The sequence below is a fragment of the Apostichopus japonicus genome, chromosome 15, assembly GCF_037975245.1.
Source record: "Apostichopus japonicus isolate 1M-3 chromosome 15, ASM3797524v1, whole genome shotgun sequence".
NCBI classification, from domain to species: Eukaryota; Metazoa; Echinodermata; class Holothuroidea; order Aspidochirotida; family Stichopodidae; genus Apostichopus; species Apostichopus japonicus.
The window spans coordinates 22,644,352-22,665,256 of NC_092575.1; the positions used below are offsets into that span (position 1 = coordinate 22,644,352).

A 20,905-nucleotide genomic window follows, 5' to 3' on the forward strand; every position below is an offset into this window, starting at 1 on the left:
AAATATTCCCTGCTCTCACTGATCCCATGACAATCCACCCCCCCCCCCCCCCGATGTCTGTAAATTTTCTCACCTGGCATCTAAAATGCCCTGGTATTCATGCAGCTGATCCATGAACGCTGGGTTCGGCTGGACGATTTTTCGCTTTTCCTTAACAAATTTGAAAGACTTGTCTAGCGGCCATCCCGTCTCCTTCATTACAAAGGCTATGACCTGTGGAGAGCAAATCAAGTAAACTTCAGAGGTCTTGAACCCTTAATTAATTAATCAATACCGGAATCAAAACCTAAATGGTTTTCGAATGGAGTCAAAACCTAAAAGATATCAAACTCTGAATATTCATTTTTGTGGGCTTTGTAAAATTTACCTGTTTCTTAGAAGAAAAAAATGCAGCTCCATGTCAGCGATAACAATATATGAACCAAAAAAAGAAGGAAATGCTATGACAACTGCAAGTTTGTAATGAACAAAAGATGCTTTACCATATACAAAGATGGTTCTACACCCCTGGTATTTCTGATGGGTGGAAGGGTGGGGGGGGGGTGAGGGGTCAGCACCCATTTGCCAATAGATTCTGGAGGGTCGCAATGAAATTTGGACGATTAAAAAAAAAAAAAATATTTTGTACAAAAAAAAGTCTTTAACATTAACTACTTTAACAGTTGCAAAATATAACACCATTTTCCAAGCAGATATTACTTACTGGCTCCTTAGGTTGATGTGACAATTATTTAGTTTTCATGAGGTAGCGTTACATTACATTAAGCAGGGATGAGCCCGGGGTAGAATAAAAATCACGGAACTTTGCGGAAATTGCGGTATAGGCTCCAGTTTGCGTATGCTACAGTGTGTTAGGATAATAGTTTTTGTCCCCGAGGTAGAAAAGAAATCACGGATATTCCGCGAATTGGCAGAAAAAGCTCTGCCTGATTAAGCCGTGTAAGGTTAAGCCATGTTAAGATACGGATAGGTTATGCTATGTTACTGTTACTACTTCACACCACAGTACGCTATGTTTACATGAAGGGACAGTTCTGCAGTGTGTTGAATCGGACGTTATATATACGTATTGGAATTTAAACGGACGTATAAGGGTGTGATTCACTCACCGTTGCTGCCGAACGACTGATGCCCATCTTACAGTGTACGAGAGCTTTAGTACCTGTTTCTCTGTCGATGAAATATGAGAAAAAATTCTTGAAAATTGCAGAGTAAAATCTTTCCAATTTGATTTAATGTTTACCTTTGTGATATAAGAATAAAGGGAAAAGTGAATACTATGGGGAGGGGGAGGATAAAGAAGGGCCTGTTATATCACACTATTATCAACACCAAATTTGCAAATGGTTTTCAGGATAATTTTGATGCAATGATCAAGCTGTACTTGAATAAAGCTTCAATCAAATCCCTCCTCGTTACAATCTTTAACGAGCACTGGGTTATATCAAACTTTTCCGTTTCTAAGAATCACATAGAAAGTTTGTTTAATTTCCCTCTCATTTCTTTTTGACAAATAAATAAATAAATAAACAAATTAATGAATAAACTTCCAAGTTTTACTTGATGACATTGAAATCCCATTAACTTGATTTCAATAGTAGAATCGCAGAACAAACTGTTCTCTGTAGGTTTTATGTCGAAGTCAAAAATAGAAAATTTGATGAAATATGTGTCGTGCCTTGTGGATGAGGAAAAAAGTATCATGTAGAAACATAATTTAAGAAAACCACTCTCTGTTTTCCACAAAACTTTCCGGGCCAGAGCGGCTGGAAACCTTACCTGGCTTTTGACAAGAATATGTAGGTCTCATCCCAGTGTCTGAGAAGGTCGGACTGTTTATCAAATCCCTCCTCATTACAATCTTTTAAGAACACTGGCTTATATCAAACTTTCCCTTTTCAAAGAATCACATAGAAGGCTTGATTAATCTCCCTCCAGAGTTTAATTTCCTACCAGAGCGGCTGAAAACTTACCTGGCTTTTGACAAGAATCTGTAGGTCTCGTCCCAGTGTCTGAGAAGGTCGGCCTGTTCGTTGTCCAATAAGCGTACGTTGTGATACGTGAAGTGATGGGGGAAGAAATTGTCAATCTCTATCGAGATGTTGAGAACGTAGCGTATTCTGCGAGAAAGGGCAGAATTTACTTCAAATCGGGGAGTAAATACTCCTGAAATTTTATTAAGCTCGACGAAAGATGGCTATTACCATAAAATCAACTGTCGAAAATACGCACTGACCTATGATAGGAATCATGGATAATTCTTTGTGTACCAAACAAATATGACAGTTTTATACTATAATTTCAAATGACATCAAAGGTATAAAATTTTACAAAAGGTGGCATGTTTGTAATATCATACAAAAAAGAGGAATAAAATCCACAACTGTTTGGTCTTGGGTTTTTAGTCATCTTCATTTTTCAGTTATCGACTTATATTAGATTTGCAGAGTTGTAACGATTTGTCTCAGGGTAGACTTGTGTCAATTTTCCAGTAATTTTTGAGATTTGAGTCAAATCATGGACTGAAGTCTGTCATTGTGTTAATATCTCTATGGGAAGAAAATTTTCATAAAGTTGTCCAAATCACGTCACTTTTGAAATCTAGACATGAGCCTCATGACTCCTCGTTAGTCAAACAGAGGTATATTCTTAAGTAACCTACCAGATATAATGCCCTTAGTACCTACAGCCACTAACTGTCTCTATCAATCAAGCGCAGATGCTTAACAAATTCCTTACGGAGTATATGGACACTGTATACCTGCACATGGAACGGTACAGGGTACGTACGTAGTTGTTCTATTCCACACTTTATACATAATCGTGAAATGGAAAAACATAAACAATAACTCACAAAATATCAGACCCTAGAGGAACGAATGAAGGATGCTAATCAGATTTTAAATATCTAGAAAGTGGCTTAAATTCAACAGCTTTCTGAGAGCGAAAAGTTCCACTGTAATTAACCTCTATACCCTGTATAATCCCTACAAGTAATCTGAAAATTTGCAACGTTCAAATCTTACTCTTTCCTTTCTGAAGCTTGGCTACTTTGTTGTGTTTTTTGAAGAGATAAAAAAAAAGTATCATTCACACCTACAATTGTCAAAGTTTTAACACTCACCCAATTTTGTCCATCTCCTCAAAGTTTGATGCATTCCACTCACTGCCCTGTGAATATAAAGATTGATAGGAGCTATTTAATTCAAGGTAAACACAAATCACAGCAAATATGGATCAGAACAATGTGTATACTTATTGACAATTCACAAAATGCCCTCAATCTAAAGGTAACAACTATACGTTGATACTATCAGGTATTTTTTCCCCCCTAAATTGATAACGAGGATAGGCTGCCATTTTCTTACACCTAGTTCTCCTCATGGTTGATGCTCTGTCATCATCTGTACCATGAGCGGGAACTTCCCTAGCAACCATTCTCTATGGGTTGGTAGGGTTATCTGATTTAATGGGCACCCTTTTTTCCATGGGATTGTTACAGACATCCATTTAGCAGGGGTGTGATTGGAATATCCTCTGTGAGTAGATATGAACTCCCCATTTTCTTTGGTTTGGCAAAGGCAAAATTCAGCATGTGTTGGTATAGAAGAAGGTATTCCCTTCAGATAATCCCCCCTCCCCCCCCCCAAAAAAAACATTCTCTCTGGTTTTGGAAGGACAAACATCCAACATAGGTTGGATATGTCTAAACATTTTCATTTTGTTTGACATTACAGCCCATGTTCTATGGTGGGGTAAGTGCTACCATTGAGCATGGGGTTGGTATGGATATAGCTGTTTCTCTTCAGTTAGTCAATGTAGCTAATATCTATGGTTTGGTAAGTGGCACCCAATCAGCGTCGGTTGGAAATGGGTTACCACTTTCCCTGTGGATGTCAGAGTTGTCCACGAACCCCAACTTTGCCAGGTTTGGAACCGAATCGAACGCTAGGGAAAAGTAAGGTGATCATCTTCCTTATGAAACAGATTCCTCAAAATAAGATGGACTCACTTCATCCCGTCCCGGTAAATTTGAAGTAAGAGAGTAAATAATGGACTGTTCCCAACTAATGATTAGATGGCACATTTTTGAAGAGCAAATCTGGTTCTTAATTAAATTTCTCACCACAAATGTTTCTTGTTCGCTTTATAATATGTATATTATTTCCTTGCCATTGTTCTGTTTCTTTGAGACTGGACTATGTCATGACATCAGCTTTTTTGAAAATTGAAAATTCTTGGGGGGAGCTCAATCAAATTGGACGGACTATTTGAAGTATACTTCGCACACTTCGTTCCTCCAACAAACTGTATCTAACTGTTGCTAAACCACGCTTGAAGACCTATGGTTACAGAAGCAATGAATATTCTGGCTCTTATCCATGGAACAAGTTACCAGATCACATTCGAATATGCTCTAAATTTCCTCCTTTTAAAGTTTACTTAAAGACCCAATTTTTCACTTGTTCTTTTGTTAATTAATTGGCTTTCTTTGTAAAGCGCCTTGAGCAGTTACTTTTGTCTACTGATTTGGCGCTATATATAGTCTCATTTATTATTATTGTTTATTATTACTTACCAAATAAAGAAAGTCTAATATTTTGGTAGCAGAGTCCATCTGTCCGAGGACGCTCATGGCTTGCTTGTCTATTGCACTCCTGTATTCCATCAGGTTACGGCCCATCTCTTCCTCCAGTCTTAACCGAAGCTGGAGGACGAAGAACGAGAAGAAGAAGAATTACCGATTGATCACGGCACCAATGAAAACAACAAGAAACACTTGCACTTCGTTGCCAATCTTTGACAGTAGCTGGTTGTGTTTCATTTTTATGACCTTTCCACTTTTCTCGTAATTCAAGTTAATTGATGCCATCGTAAAGTAAGAATTCGATGAAATTTTTTTCTTTTCTTCTCAAAATCTTCGATCATTATGTGGAAAGGAGAGAGACCAAATCTACATTGGATATCCCAAAACTTGCTGGTTTGGATATTTACGAGTGATGAGCTTACCTGTCTCCCCACAACCTTAGCACCTTTGTTCTACTCTGCCTAGAATGTCCTATTAACCTTTATAACACTGTGCGCCCTCTATAACCGGCCCCTCCTATCAATGCCTTTCCTTCTCATTCTACCATCCAAAGTGCCTGTATCACGTTTTTCGAGTGGATATTTTTCCTTTGGCTTAGACGTCGTTTGCAGACCGATAAGTATCCTTTTCTTGCATAGGGAGGGATTTTGGGACTGTTTTGTGGAGCAACTGACGCGAGGAGCGAAGTAGATCTGATTCTTACATCTAATGCAGAATAGATGAGTCAGGATAAACTCTGCTATGACACTGTGGGTTGTCTAGGTAACCATCCTTCTGGATGGCGAGTATACTTACATATCTTCCAGTTATACTGTCCAGATCCACCTGGGTCATGATCTCTTTGAGTTTGACCCAGATATATCTTTCTGTGAGTTCCCTTTCAGTCGGGCAATAATGGCCTCCTTCTACAAATAAACTGCAAACAAAATGAAAAACCAAAAAAGAAGGTCAACGAATCTTTAAAACAAAGATAATAATGTGAAAGTAGTTCAAGGGTTTTTGAAGACAAAGAACAATTTATTGTTCAAAATTAGTGCAGCAGTTTTGAAGGCCCTAAAATTTGTCTCTAATAAAATGGTGGTAAAAATGTGTGAAACACTGCTATACATGTTTGCATTTATATAGCAATCTGACCATTTAATAATGATACATCACAACACACCAACATGGCACATCACAACAGTACCAATAACATGATACGCAGTGATACATCTTAACAAAACACCAATAGCATATTAAACAGTACACCAACACGGTACATCACAACACACCAATAGCATACATTACACAGTACACCAACATGAAACATCACAACATATCAATAGCATGTTACATAGTACACCAACATGTTACAACACAACACAACACACCAATAGCATACATTACACAGTACACCAACATGAAACATCACAACACACCAATAGCATATTAAACAGTACACCAACACGGTACATCACAACACACCAATAGCATACATTACACAGTACACCAACATGAAACATCACAACTCAATAGCATGTTACACAGTACACCAACATGTTACAACACAACACAACACACCAATAGCATGTTACATAGTACATCAACATGAAACATCACAACACACCAATAGCATGTTACACAGTACACCAACATGAAACATCACAACACAATAGCATGTTACACAGTACACAAACATGTTACAACACAACACAACACACCAATAGCATGTTACATAGTACATCAACATGAAACATCACAACACACCAATAGCATACATTACACAGTACACCAACATGAAACATCACAACACAATAGCATGTTACACAGTACACCAACATGTTACAACACAACACAACACACCAATAGCATGTTACATAGTACACCAACATGAAACATCACAACACACCAATAGCATACATTACACAGTACACCAACATGAAACATCACAACTCAATAGCAGGTTACACAGTACACCAACATGTTACAACACAACACAACACACCAATAGCATGTTACATAGTACATCAACATGAAACATCACAACAGTACCAATAACATGGTACACAGTGATACATCTTAACAAAACCCATAGCATATTAAACAGTACACCAACATGGTACATCACAACACACCAATAGCATATTACACAGTACACCAACATGAAACATCACAACACAATAGCATGTTACACAGTACACCAACATGTTACAACACAACACAACACACCAATAGCATGTTACATAGTGCATCAACATGAAACATCACAACACACCAATAGCATACATTACACAGTACACCAACATGAAACATCACAACTCAATAGCATGTTACACAGTCCACCAACATGTTACAACACAACACAACACACCAATAGCATGTTACATAGTACACCAACATGAAACATCACAACAGTACCAATAACATGGTACACAGTGATACATCTTAACAAACCCATAGCTCATCACACAGTACACCAACATGATACATCACAACACACCAATAGCATACATTACACAGTACACCAACATGAAACATCACAACACACCAATAACATGGTACACAGTAGACTGTAATTAAAGTGTTACAACAGTTGCAAGGAGATGCAAAACCAATGCTGCAATGTCCTTACACTTCATGGTAGGACATATGATCCTCAAAGTGCGAATAGGTGTCTGGGAGTAGGTTCCATTCGTAGACGCATTTGGTTGAAGAGGGAGGTAGGGATGTGTAGTAACCAGCCCAGGTCAGGTTCAGACCAGATGGAATGTAGTTCCTGTTACGAGCTATTTGACATGACTTGTTTAGGCACTGGATGGCGGACCTGAGCATGGAAAGATGAAGTATATATTCAATGAAACAGATAACTGTGCTTTCCCACCCCTCTCTGAAATGATAAAAGCTGCAAACAAGTTGGGCTTTCACTTTTGTCATATTAGAATTACTGAGTTTGTAGATTAGTTTTAAAGAAAAAAAGAAACAAACTCCTCATCAAGGAACCTATCAAAGATAAGAAGTAAAAAAAAACAAACAAGTCGTCAAAGTTCTTTTGCAATGATGTTATCTCTTCACTGTTCAATGTAATGGGGGCATATATGGTAGTTGGTTGGTTTCTCCTGCCCCCAACCACTCCCTCCCCCCCCGCCACCCACAACACACAAATTTACATCATTAGATGAAAACCAAATACTGATTACACACTTCTTGGCAGAGAAAAACGCTTGACATGATGTCATCAAAAACCGCTCACAGTGCCTCATTTCCTTGAGTAACAAAGGGCTGAAAATCCAGGTTAAAGTAAGTCATATTTGATACAACCATATCTACAGTTGGAACCAAGGATTAAAAGGGTGTCTTGGGGTCTTGAACTTGCTGCATTGAATACAGTAGTTTAGTCTTTCCTAGATGGTTGTTACATTGTCTGCAGCAGTATTGTGTCTGTAAAGACCTTTCAACTGTCTGAAAATTAGGCCAATTGGAAGTAAACTATTTCATTAGACTATTAACAGTGACAGACTAGATTGGCAGGCTGACAAGCAGATACATGGACAAATGCAGAGTTTGATGGACTGGTTAGCTCTCTGGCTTGAGTCGTCAAGTTCGTCGCAGGTCTACTTATCACTACAATTAGGAAAGGTGACTAATAGCTTTGGACGACAATAACAAGGTGTTTGGCTGCCAAAATATCAGCAGCCTTGCAGATTCTGTATTTTAACTGTTTCCTGTTTTTGTTTTTGTTTTGCTATTGATTGACATCTTTCATGCTGATACACTTCTTATAGTGTTAATGAATCATTTTTATTTTACACTATGACTACTTGATGACTTCCTTGGCTAGTAGGCTTCTCAGAGCATGTACAACATATATATTTACATGTATATGTATATGCAAAGACAATCAAGTGCTTGAAATGAAAGTCTTTTAAAATTCAAATCAAAGTCTATTTAAAATTGAACAGCGCCACCATATCTGCATGATCACTAAAACGCTGTTTGTCCAGCATTTATCTCTAACCTTGCACACAAAAGTACATGAGGATAATTCAAAACCAACAATATCAACCAGTAACTACAAGTACGTCTTTTAGTCAATGCTGTCAGAGGCTAGTATATTTTAGATGCGAAAGAGTATTTCTTATGTACATGAATATGTTAACTGCATAACTTGTTAAATATTTGATCATAATACATGTATGCCTTACTATATATTTCTTGTTTTGGACTAAACCATCTTTGAGACCATTTGAGATGCTAAAGAACATCTAGATAATCAATCTATTACTTTGCCTGATCTTTCGTCGGCCTTTACGGGAACAGGATCACAGACTTGGACTTGAACTGAACTCCTGCAGTCATTTCAAACTCACCATCAAATACCTCCTCCACCATCATCAGGATTCTATCATCATACGATTGTCAAAAATTGGAAGATCATCAAGTGACCATACCATCTAAGCCACCATCTCTGACCCTGAACCCTGTGAGGGGGGGATGGCCAAATAGTCCAGTCTATGGTCCAACTTACCACATTGCTTGAATAGACACTGGCTTGAAGATGTAGGACCTAGCGCTGGTGTGTACGCCAAACCCACCATCTCCGTCCATGGATATACCGGTGTCCCCCCATATTGGAAGGACGAGGCCGACGGTACAGTTAGAGTTCTGGAGATCTACCCCTAGGATAATGGTCTCTTCCGTGTCGTCGACTCCCAGTGTGGACACCAGGACCATGTATCGTACATACTGGTCGTAAATATTCTCCAGGCGGACAGCCTGTAAAGACGCACGAGGGTACAAACAGTTAATAGGGGGGGGATGCATAAAACTTAACCTGATATTAATTTTCTTTCACTTCATATCACTTTTACATGTCATTCACCGTTATCAAGATAAAAGATATTTATAAACAAAAAGATTAAAAAACCCCAAAAGTTCAAGTACTTCTGCTTGAATAAATATTCCAGCCCCAAATAAAAAGAATCTTTACTAAATGACAATGCTACCACAGGTATGCCATATCCTCAGGAGAGTATAAAAGATAAGTGAAGGAGGGAGGGAGGGATAGTAAAGGGGAGGATGGGCTGGTCACCCTTGATGGATTCTTAAACTGACTAAAATTAGGAGTGAAGCAACTAATTTTGGCTGACCAAATGTGTTGACTTTCTCACAAATTACAAAAAAGAAAGAAGAAATATCAAAAGTAAAGAGAATACATGCCAGTTTCCTGGAACAGCAAGTAGAGTCATAGTGTAAACATATCTATAAGCAACAACCATTTACAAAGAAATCTACTTGCAACAAGTCTAAGTCTTTCCAACAACCATTTTTTTTAACACATTTCTGTGTGACTGCATAGAGATGTCAACTGCATGTTTACAGACACATTTGTTTACTTTTAAATCGACTTTAATGACGTGAAATGAATTTTAATAACGTGGAATGAATCAGGTACCTGCATATTTCTAAAGTGCTAGGAATATGAAAATCTAGTATCATGGATAACAAGTAAGCAAAGTGATTAAATATGTATGTTTTACAAATGCTACCATTATTTGTTGTAAAGCTACATAGATTGGAAAGCTGAGAGTATTATGAGTAAAGTTGTAACCAGCAAATGGAATGAGGCAAAAATGTAGTTGCCAGAATATCTGTGGATTTAGGAGTTAAAAGCCTGGCATTTAGGATATAACTCTGTACACTACATATAGTTAAGAGATGAAGCAACCAGTGGAAATTATCAGTGGGATGCACAGGATTTCAAAGTGGGGGAGGGGTGCGGGTGTGGTGAGTGGTGTGGTGCGGGATTTTTACATCTCTGACCAATTTAGGTAGGGTTTGAATCTAAATGGAAGGCTCAGAGGAGAATGATAGATTTTATAAAAGAAGGGGTGTGGCCCTGGGATGTTTGAGGGACTTCAACTCCTACCTGGGGTGGGGATGGGGTGGGTGAAGTCTGGGGTCCTCCCTCCTAAATAACTTAGACATTAAATGGTGCGTTCTGAAGCATATTTAGACTATAAATTAGGTTTATAATTAGTTTCTGAATACAAGGCAATGTAAATTACTACACTTGATCTATTGTGTGTGGTTGAAAACCTGCCAGTGTACACTCATAGCAGTGATCTAATTCTATTTCCCCTGCCCTGCATGAACCATTTCCTGCACAGACGATGGAAGGCTATGACTCCTGATACTTTAAAATACAACAAATATTGTATAGTAATTGGAAAAAATCACTCAATTGTTGTACAAGTTTGAAAAAATTATATGTATCATGTAAGTTCAATGTGAAGCACAAATATAGTCAAATGCTTCAAAGATTCTCAAATGTCGCCACCTGTCTACACAGTACTAATTCAATTCGGTACTCATGTCCTTTAAAGATGCAAGTGTTTAAAAGACCACAACTGGTTGACAAACCTATGATTAACTTATCACATTTCTTTTTGAAAAAAAACTGAATTATAATTCTGTGATTTATTCTACCATTTACCTTCGTCACTGCGTGGAGCATTTGACTCATTCAAGTGAGGAACTTAAGATATGCTTAATTACAAAGACTGCTCAGAGCAGTTTGCTCATTAATCATTCTTCTGAATACGCCAAACCATATTAGAGTGTGTCGATTCATTAATCTTAATATGACATCTCCATGAATAATTCAGTAAACAGCAGTACAGCAGAGTAGGTATATATAGATGGCAATACTTCATGAAATGTCAAAAACTGTGGCAATTAACATCACTTATGCATTCATCTAAAGAATATTAAAGACCTGGAAATTCCAAGATTTTAATTCCTAAAACTGATTTCAGAGACATTTTTGTAACAAAACTAGGTTTATTGTCATGATCGTTAAACACATCACTCATGCATTAATTGTCTCTACTTTCTGTCGACTGAAGAGTCCTTGGATTGGTTATTGCCCGAGTTATCAAGACTAGCAGAGGTAATTGAAAAAGTTTTGCAGTGAACTGTCTCTTAAATCTCAGATCCCCGGTCACTATGGGAGACCAAGGAAGGGAAGGGGGTGAGGGGGAAGACATGGTCTCCCAGTATTTTTCAAGATGAGTTTCAAGAAGGCGTGGTAAATTAAACAACACATCTTCTGTCCCACCCTTCCCTTGGTCGAGGTATAATGTTTATACAAGATGATTCTTTAATTAAATAATTAATTAATTAAGACCTACCAAAGTAATTGTGTCTTGAGATCGGAGCAGAAAGAAGATACTCTGGAGGTGCTGTTGCAGCTCTCCTACGACTGAAAGAAAGAGATAAAAACAAGAGATATTAAGTCAAAAGCCTTGTTAATGCTGTTAACGAAAAGGCCCATGTACATAAACACCAGAGACGATCTCAGTCTCCCACCAGAGACTAGCTCAGTCTCCCACCAGAGAATACCTCAGTCTCTCACCTGAGACTAGCTCAGTCTCCCACCAGAGACTACCTCAGTCTCCCACCAGAGACCATCTCTGTCTCCCACCAGAGACCACCTCAGTCTCCCACCAGAGACGACCCCAGTCTCCCACCAGAGACTACCTCAGTCTCCCACCAGAGACGACCCCAGTCTCCCACCAGAGACGATCTCAGTCTCCAACCAGAGACTACCTCAATCCCCAACCAGAGACTACCCCAGTCTCCCACCAGAGACGATCTCAGTCTCCAACCAGAGACTACCTCAATCCCCAACCAGAGACTATCTCAGTCTCCCACCAGAGACTATCTCAGTCTCCCACCAGAGACTATCTCAGTCTACCACCAGAGACTATCTCAGTCTCCCACTAGAGACTATCTCAGTCCCCCACCAGAGACTATCTCAGTCTCCCATCAGAGACTCCCACCAGAGATCTCAGTTTCACACAACTGACAGTTCAGAGAAAGAACGAAAAAGCATTGCATAAGGAAACGTATATCGTAAACAATTAGGCTGTTACACTTCAGACAGATATCCTGTAGATCACATATGGAGGAGGAAGACTCCACATTGCTGACTCCAGCTACAGTATATTTGCATTAGGCTCACACCACCTTACCCAGATTCTTATTCCTTCTTCAAATGCGTCTTGCTTGCAAGGACAAACCAGAAGCAAGACGGAATTGTCCAGACTGAAATATACATCTTTCATTTAATTCATTAATGTTTTATAGTGTTGGTCTATAAGCCTTTCATTAACTAGTACATGATCTACTGTACTGTACCTTTGATATCTTTATATCAGGATTGGAAAGATCACTTGATCTGTTTATATTAAACTTTTGGTTTGACAAACTTCTGAAAAGAAAAACCATGCACATTTTGATTCTTCTTCAACTCAATGGAAGAAAAAGGGTTTTGTTTTCGTTGAACATACTTTGATTCAAAGTTCATCTTCAAACTCCCCCCCCCCCCCTCGAAAGGAAACATGACAATGGATTAGATCTTAGATTAAGTAAACATAACAGTAACTGCGGAGAGAAGAATGGGTCACGGAAGATACTTCAGGTGAAACCAAAAACGATCTAACTTCCTGCTTCCTCCTTGTCACAACAACACTGTGTGCTTGGACAGACTCAGCAGCGTGAGAAGAACAGTGTCGACTCATGAATAACAAAGGAAGTAAATCCCCATCAAAAGACATAAAGATACACAATATAAATGGATTAACCAATCTCAGCGCATTCTCAGGTAGCTTAAAGGGAGTGAAGACTCGCGCACAATGAAATGTCTAACCTGACCTAGTTTCGAATGAGGTGTAACAGAAGTGTTAGACACCACCATCGATCCCAGAAAAATACACACAAAGCTTGCTACCGTCGGTAATTAGACACTAGTGTACAGTCAACACATGCAGCTTCGCTCAATACCCACAACACAGTGTACATAGCAGTGTTGGACATCTCAGGTCCAGATAACAAGGTATCACGTTACATAACTGTAGACATTTTGTAGCGACAAGAAGAAAACTTCATTTGCAAGCAATGGAAAGTTAACTTTTTTTCAGAAGGTAACACATGGTTTGGGGCGAGTCTTCAATGCCTTTAATATGAATGACCACTTCTTTATATACACAAAGATCTCAATTTCTCAAATGCACAATCCCAATTCAAAAGACCCCTGAAAAATATTTATGTCAAACGTGGTGGGGCAGAGGCAGCAGGAGTTGGAACAATGTAGAGCAGTGTTGGACCTGCTGCCTACTACATGACACTACACCCCCTCCTGGTAGCTCATCTGCTGTAAAAATTGTAGAGGACATTTGAAAGGCCCTCCCTCCAACCCCCCTCTTCCACCAGTCTTTGATGTCATGGGCCTCGCCATTTAGCTTACATCTCCCCCTCCCCCCCCCAAACCCTTAAAAATATATAATTTATGATCCAGACAATCTTCAATCAAATAAAGCTGTGTTACCTCATTTGTTTTTTTGGGGGGGTTTTATTATCCATTATTTTACAGCAACAAGAACTAGTATGAGACATCCTTGTTAGAGTGCCAATTAAATCTTAGCTGCCTTCCTGCACATTATATATATTCCGCTCTGTCCACCGGACATAGAGCACTCTGCGCCAAGATAGAGGCCAACCAACCAACCCTCTCTCTCTCTCTCTCTCTATATATATATATATATATATATATATATATATACTGTATATATAGCTTCCTTCTAAACAATGGATTGGATGGTGCTGATTTACAGCTGCCTATGACCCTCCATGGCCTCACATGCCCTTTATCAAATCCCATCATAAATGGGACAGCTCATCCTATAATCTACAGTAGTCTGGTTAACTAGAGTGATATATTCCAATGGTAGAGCTATTGGTTTCAATCATCTGCTAGAGAGTGCTAGGTAAACAATATAGGCCATTAATCAGAATAGTTGGTTATCTGATTGTAAACAACTCCCTCATAGTATTGAAGGTATTCATAAGAATTCAGAACCACTTATGAAGAGAGGTGTTTACAAGACAAGGGAATTGACAGGTTTAATTTACAAGCAAGAGGCCATTTACCCACAATTCATTCAAGACTGACTGGATAGGTCATATAATAACTGCACATATTTCCTAATACATATTACATTAATTGCATTGATCTAGCCTTTAACATATATGACCCTAGCAACAAGTAACATAGAGCATCAGCAGTCTACACATACCTTTAGCCTGGTGTTTGACCTATGACCCCATACTATGGTACATAATTGTATATACACCACTGGAAATGTGAAAGAAGTCTAGCTGAGCTATGCAAAACTAAAAGTAAGAAAATAAAAGTCATCCTAGGTGTCAGTATCACTTAAATTAATTTTGTCAAATGAAAAAGATAATAAAATTAATTATAAGTTGTAATTTCCTTAGTCTTCATTACTAGAACTATGACCTGATTAGTCAAACTAACACACCGTCTTGGTCTGGAATCGAAAAGTTACTTTATAATTCAATTTGAGAACCGTTCTTTCAAATTTTAACAAACCTGAGGAGAGTTCAAATTAGATTTGACGTCATCCATAAAACCCGTTGAACCCCCTATTGTGTAAATGCTGTCAACACACACGTAGACCTTTTTTAGGGTACTACCGTACATACAGTATATACTGTACAAAGTAAACAAAAACATTGACTCTGCCTTATTATTCAGTATTTATTAATTTGTTTTCATGATAAGCTAAGTACACAAAGAAATATATGTTTATGTTTAGATAGATAGAATATGGTAAGGCTCCTTTAACAGTACCAAAATGTTAACACAAATACCAAATAGGAAAGGTAAACATACTGTACAGTATCTCGCAAATACAACAACAACAACCCTGCAGCCGTCTAAATTATCATCGAACTATCAAACACATTTGTTAAGAACTGTTTGTTTTGTAGCAGAATATAGAGAGGTTTATGTGGTGTAGTACATCAGAAGAGCAGTGGGTACACTATGGGCTATGAAATGATACAGCTGGGGTAATCATTTTAGTAATTCCTCGAAACTTACTGGTTTGGATATTTACGAATGATTGATGATGATACTTTAACCAGTCTTCTATACATACACACCAATGTACCCAACAGTCTAAGAACTGCAAACAATCTTGCACTGAGCTTTTACATATGGCGAAAAATTCTGTTTCCGTTTTCTTCTTCAACGAGCCCACCCCTTTGAGACAATGAAATATATGTCCGTGCACGCTCTAGTGCCAGTCATAAAATTTGCCAAGTTTCGATGATTTATTTATAAGCGATCTCCACTTTTCCTTTCAAAAGTAGTTTTTTTTCTGATGAAATGAAATTCAAACTTTGGACTTCACCTTGGTTACTTCAGAGTAGTTTTTTTTCATGCTACCATGGATACCCTCAGGCACATCGCGCAGTGCTTGTAATAGAATATGAGAGCTCAAAATTTGACGGGAGAGCGAGGGCACTTCATACTTTGTCGTGATAACACAGATATGTGACATTTCCATTACTTTAAATGTAAATAAAAAAGTTCCCATTAATTTGACAGATTATTTATAAGTAGGTGAATCTAAATTACAGAAAACATCTAACCAGACAAACGGAAGGTTAAATTCTAGGTACGGATAACAGTCGCTAATTTTTGACAGATATAAGAACTTACTTCGAGTAAATCCAACGATGAATGATTTGCAAGTAACGGTATAGTTTGATAATTAGTTGACCTGCACACAAAACTATGCATGTACTTGAAACATTTAAACCCTGAGCGATAACCATTTCCAAGGATTTTATGCAGTCAACAGGAGGTAGAGACAACTAATACATGAGTAATGTATTTAGATGTAAGTTTAATTAGAACGAGGGCCGCGGGGTTGGGATTGGATATCCAAAAATGTGTGAATATTAATACAGGACTTGATGTGAATGTCCTCCAAGGTATGACACAACTGTAAAGACAAACTATAACTGCACTCAGGACACCATTGCTATTTCGATATATCTGTGTCATTAAAGAGTCTCGTTTGTCTACACGCATGTGTTGTAAGACACTGGTATTGTAAGAAAATGCTATATGAGGTTGAACCTATATATAGTAGAATATAATAGACATTAATGTTATGAGGTTTAACCTATATATGATATCATGACATTGCTGTTATGAGGGGTTGAATCTTAGCAGATATCAGACATCACTTTTACTGTATGAAGATAAACCATATAGTTATATCAGACATTGCTGTTATGAGAAGTTATTGAACCTTAGTACAGTAGATATCAGACATTGCTGTTATCTGAATCTATAAAGTAGACTAAATCAGACATTGCTGTTAAGGGATTAAACCTAGTAGATATCAGACATTGCTGTTATCTGAATCTATAAAGTAGACTAAATCAGACATTGCTGTTATGGGATTAAACCTAGTAGATATCAGACATTGCTGTTATAAGGTTAAACCGACATCAGTCCTGACGATTTTTCCCATTTCAGAATAAAATATGTAAATATTTATCAAATGTTGTGATTTTCTTTAATATCTACTGTGGCTGCTGTATAAAGAGAATTTGTACTTCAAACAATGAACATACAGTATATAGTCTGTGAAGACTGAAACATCAAATTCTTGTAAAGATTTGAACAAGGAAGGGTCTAGGGACCTTATTAATGGAGTATGGGTATAATTAATGACATAAACAAACATTCAATCACAGTAAAGCCAGGTTAACTGCAAATACTTGGGATATTGGCAGGTCTACCATACTACTCTACCACATATTAACGAGGAAATAATGTGCAAGCATCATCAACATCATCAGTTCGACCTTGGTCGACCATTATCATCATGAGGGGTACGAGAAGTTGGCCGGACAATAACCTGGCATCGAGATTTCCAGTCATTTCTGTCTTCCATAAGGGTTGCTAGCTCAGACATACTTTCAGCCCCACTGTCCTCTAGGAGGAAATGCAGGAAGGTTTTATGCCTTGCACCAGGGGTACCATGTTTTGGCTCCCAGAGAATGAACTTGTTGGCTGCTTCTTCTGGGTGTCGGTGGTAGTGACCAGCTGCTCTTAGTCTTCGTTCTCTAATTTTCATGGACACCATTGGAAGATCGCCAAAAAGCTGTTTGTTGGGTATCTTCCACATTGAAATAATGTGCAAGCATACAGTACATTGTCAACCCTATTTTGTTGAATAATACACGGTTCTTTACAAAACACTCTCAGAGTCATGTCTACATGTCAATAATTGAACATTACTCATGCTCTACTTACAGTTCAAAACATCCAAGCATTACTTCAATGTGCTGTTACCATGGCAACAGTCATTTTCATTCAATGACAAAGGTATTGAAATACTGGGCTCTAAGGTTTCATAATTGAATGAGAAATATTGAGAATGGTAAGTCAACCGTAAAATGGGGTCATAACTCAAAACAGCCTACGAGCTTGTATGAGCTTGTATGACGGGCTTAAAAGAGTGTGTTAAATGTCTGTACATCATTAAACATGTTGTGTGAGTTTGAGCAGTCTGTATATGTTCAGCTGTTTGACACCTACCAAATTTACTGAAGGTTGGTTCAGTGGGTTTACTACAACAAATGGAACAAAGGCATTACATTCCAAGTGTTCCTTACATCTACTGAAAATTTACCAGTGCTGTATGCACTAACGACTACGTTTTCTATATCTAACAACTACGTTTGCTATATGATGCCTTTATTCAGCACAGACGAAACCTAATGAACAGTGATTGCACAAAAAGTTCTGATACTTCAAACCGCTCAATGTGTTATATAACTATAACTGTTTTTTGCAGGGGGGAGGGAGGGTTGATGTTTGGGAGGGGTAGGGGTATGGGAAGGGACATGATTGATGGTTCTACTTGAATTCTATTATGAAATTATAAGATCTCAGTGCAGAAACCACCGAATCATTTATTTTTAATTCCCTCCTCGTTTGTCCTTCTTTTAGTACATTGTTTTGATTGAAATGTATTAAGTCTTTGCAACATTTATAGGGCTAGTGAAGGCCCCTTGAATCTAATGAGAACTCAATGCATAATCTGGGAACAAGTTTAATGCTATTAATTCAGTCTTAATTCTACTACATAAGTCATTTAGGAAAAGTTGAAACCAATCAGCCCACTAGGGAGACAATGTTATTGAATTGTTTTTCAAACTAATCTTGAATATGTAAATTGAACTAAAACTCGATGAAATATACAACCAATATACAGCACTTAGCTTCCCATTCTGCTTGAATTCTACAGTCTAACTTATACCTGGAGAGAAGACTGCAGGCTTAAGCTAGTTATTACTGTAATGTTAGATTACAGTTAAATAGAATCTTTGATGACATTTAATATCATAACTTAATCAAACATTTACTACTTTAAATAATAAATTTCAGGGATATTTCTGGCGACGGTACTAACATCCTTGGACATATCATGGGAAACTTTCAATCCGGGGACAGTTCATGAAATCTTGGGACTGTCTCCGGAAAAGCGGCGACGTTAGGTCACCTTAGGGGAGACAGGTAAGAGAGGAACGAAGTAAATTAACAGAAGCAAGGCAGACTATTAAAAAACAGTGCCTAAGTTAAGTTTTAGGCTTTTTTTTAGTCAAAGGTTAGGTTACAAGTTCCTTGTTTCTTTTTTTAAATATTTTATTCTTTCCCTATCTGAGTAGTCCAACGTATCCAACTTAGTTAGCAACAGTGTCTTTGGTAAGACACTGTTGAGCAATAGTCTGTAGAAAAGATATACTCATGTAGTAGTTACTTATGCAGACACAAGAACACAAGAATATTGCATACCACCAGGGAGTATAAATCCCATCCACACAGGATAATCATAATAATACAGCTCTATATAAGTCAACAGACAGGACCTGGTGCTGGTAAACATGTAGCTCCCTAACGGAGGAGAATGACTTTGTTAAATTACATTGTCTGATGCATAATATATATATACATATATATACTGTACAGTATATGCACTGATTAGAAATATTGATCGGGGGAGGATACATATATAGTAATAGTACTAGATGTCTGCAAAAATATACTGTACATACTTAACATATAATTACACTGTCTGATATGCACTGATTAGAAAATTAGAAATATTGACATCAGGGGGACCGGGGGAGGGGGGGGTACATACAGTCTAGTATAGTATAGTCTAGATGTATACTAAACAGATTATACTGGAAACATGTTTAATTACACTGTCTGTTATATACACATATATGCACTGATAAGAAATATTGACCGGTGAGGGGGAGGGGGGATGGTGGGGGAGGTATATACAGCATACAGTCTGGTATAGATGTCTGCAAAAATATATTATATTGTAGTAAACATGGATAATTACACTGTCTGATATACAGATATATGTGCACTGATTAGAAATATTGACCAGGGGAGGTACATAAATAATATATTATGTCAAACAGAGATTATACTGTACTAGACATGTATGCTGAATCATATCTTGCACCTGACAAGTGCAAACTGTGTTACAATCGTTTCCAAATACGAGGTATGCACAGTTAGTATCACTACATAATCTGCATGTGAAAGCCAGTTTCCTTTCTCACGTAAGTTTTACCGGCTTTTCCACCGGTACCTTTTAACTTTACTCAACATTTCTTTGCTCATACATACAGAATCATTTCGCACGCAGATTAACGACGGCTATATTCTAAGTCTGTATTATTTAAACTTACCTTTTTTCCCTTCCATTCACCGAAGTTCCCAAAGCTAGCTGCTCGTAGGACTGTAGAATCATACCATACTATTCAATAAGGTCTAGTATATGACTGTGTGCATGTTTGATAATAGTGCATGATATAAGTAGGGCTGCAACTAACTGTGTAATGGAATGTTACAGACAGGAAGGAAGGAATTCCTTCTTACTTGCTGTGCCAGTAGGTACAGTACACATACATACATGTATGTACGTATATAATAAACCTGCCATTCGGCAGAAGATCCAGGCATGGTACTTTAAAGCAGCTTGCTGTATCAATGTTAAGAATTTACATTTTTTTTTTAACCCTAGAATCCCCGAATGCCGAGAATCGTTCGGCACGACCTGAGTCCTGACGTACCATGTCAAATAATGTAAGTGAGAAAAATGTCAAAACTTGGGAATACAAAATGAAATGTGCTGTAAATGGATCTCCGGCCAGTTGCATATTAAAGCTGCCATTTGTTCAATACATGTACTTTCATGGGGATGAGACAAAATAATTTCTGTTCAGTCCTTCGGTTACATCTCTATGTTCCAACGTCTCTATGTTGCGACGTCTCTATGTTCTGACATCTCTATGTTCTGACAATTTTTTTTTACTCTAATTTTTTTTACCAAAATTTTTGACCAACATGTTTTCGGATCAAATTTT

General features: G+C 37.8%; 1 protein-coding gene across 13 annotated transcripts in view; it reads right to left on the reverse strand.

Moving 5' to 3' along the window:
* Positions 1–20,905, reverse strand: part of LOC139980644 (uncharacterized) — an 82,105-nt gene that overhangs the window by 11,935 nt on the left and 49,265 nt on the right. For 12 of the 13 annotated variants that reach the window (XM_071992433.1, XM_071992434.1, XM_071992435.1 and 9 more), the window contains 9 exons: positions 11,758–11,828; positions 9,093–9,340; positions 7,200–7,391; positions 5,384–5,504; positions 4,580–4,708; positions 3,125–3,171; positions 1,974–2,120; positions 1,110–1,170; positions 74–213 (listed from right to left, as the gene is read on the reverse strand). In XM_071992433.1, the coding sequence (XP_071848534.1) occupies positions 74–213; positions 1,110–1,170; positions 1,974–2,120; positions 3,125–3,171; positions 4,580–4,708; positions 5,384–5,504; positions 7,200–7,391; positions 9,093–9,340; positions 11,758–11,828 (1,156 nt within the window). Of the gene's footprint in view, positions 1–73; positions 214–1,109; positions 1,171–1,973; positions 2,121–3,124; positions 3,172–4,579; positions 4,709–5,383; positions 5,505–7,199; positions 7,392–9,092; positions 9,341–11,757; positions 11,829–20,227; positions 20,462–20,905 lie in introns of those variants that run through there. The other variant, XM_071992445.1, reaches the window with a different exon arrangement.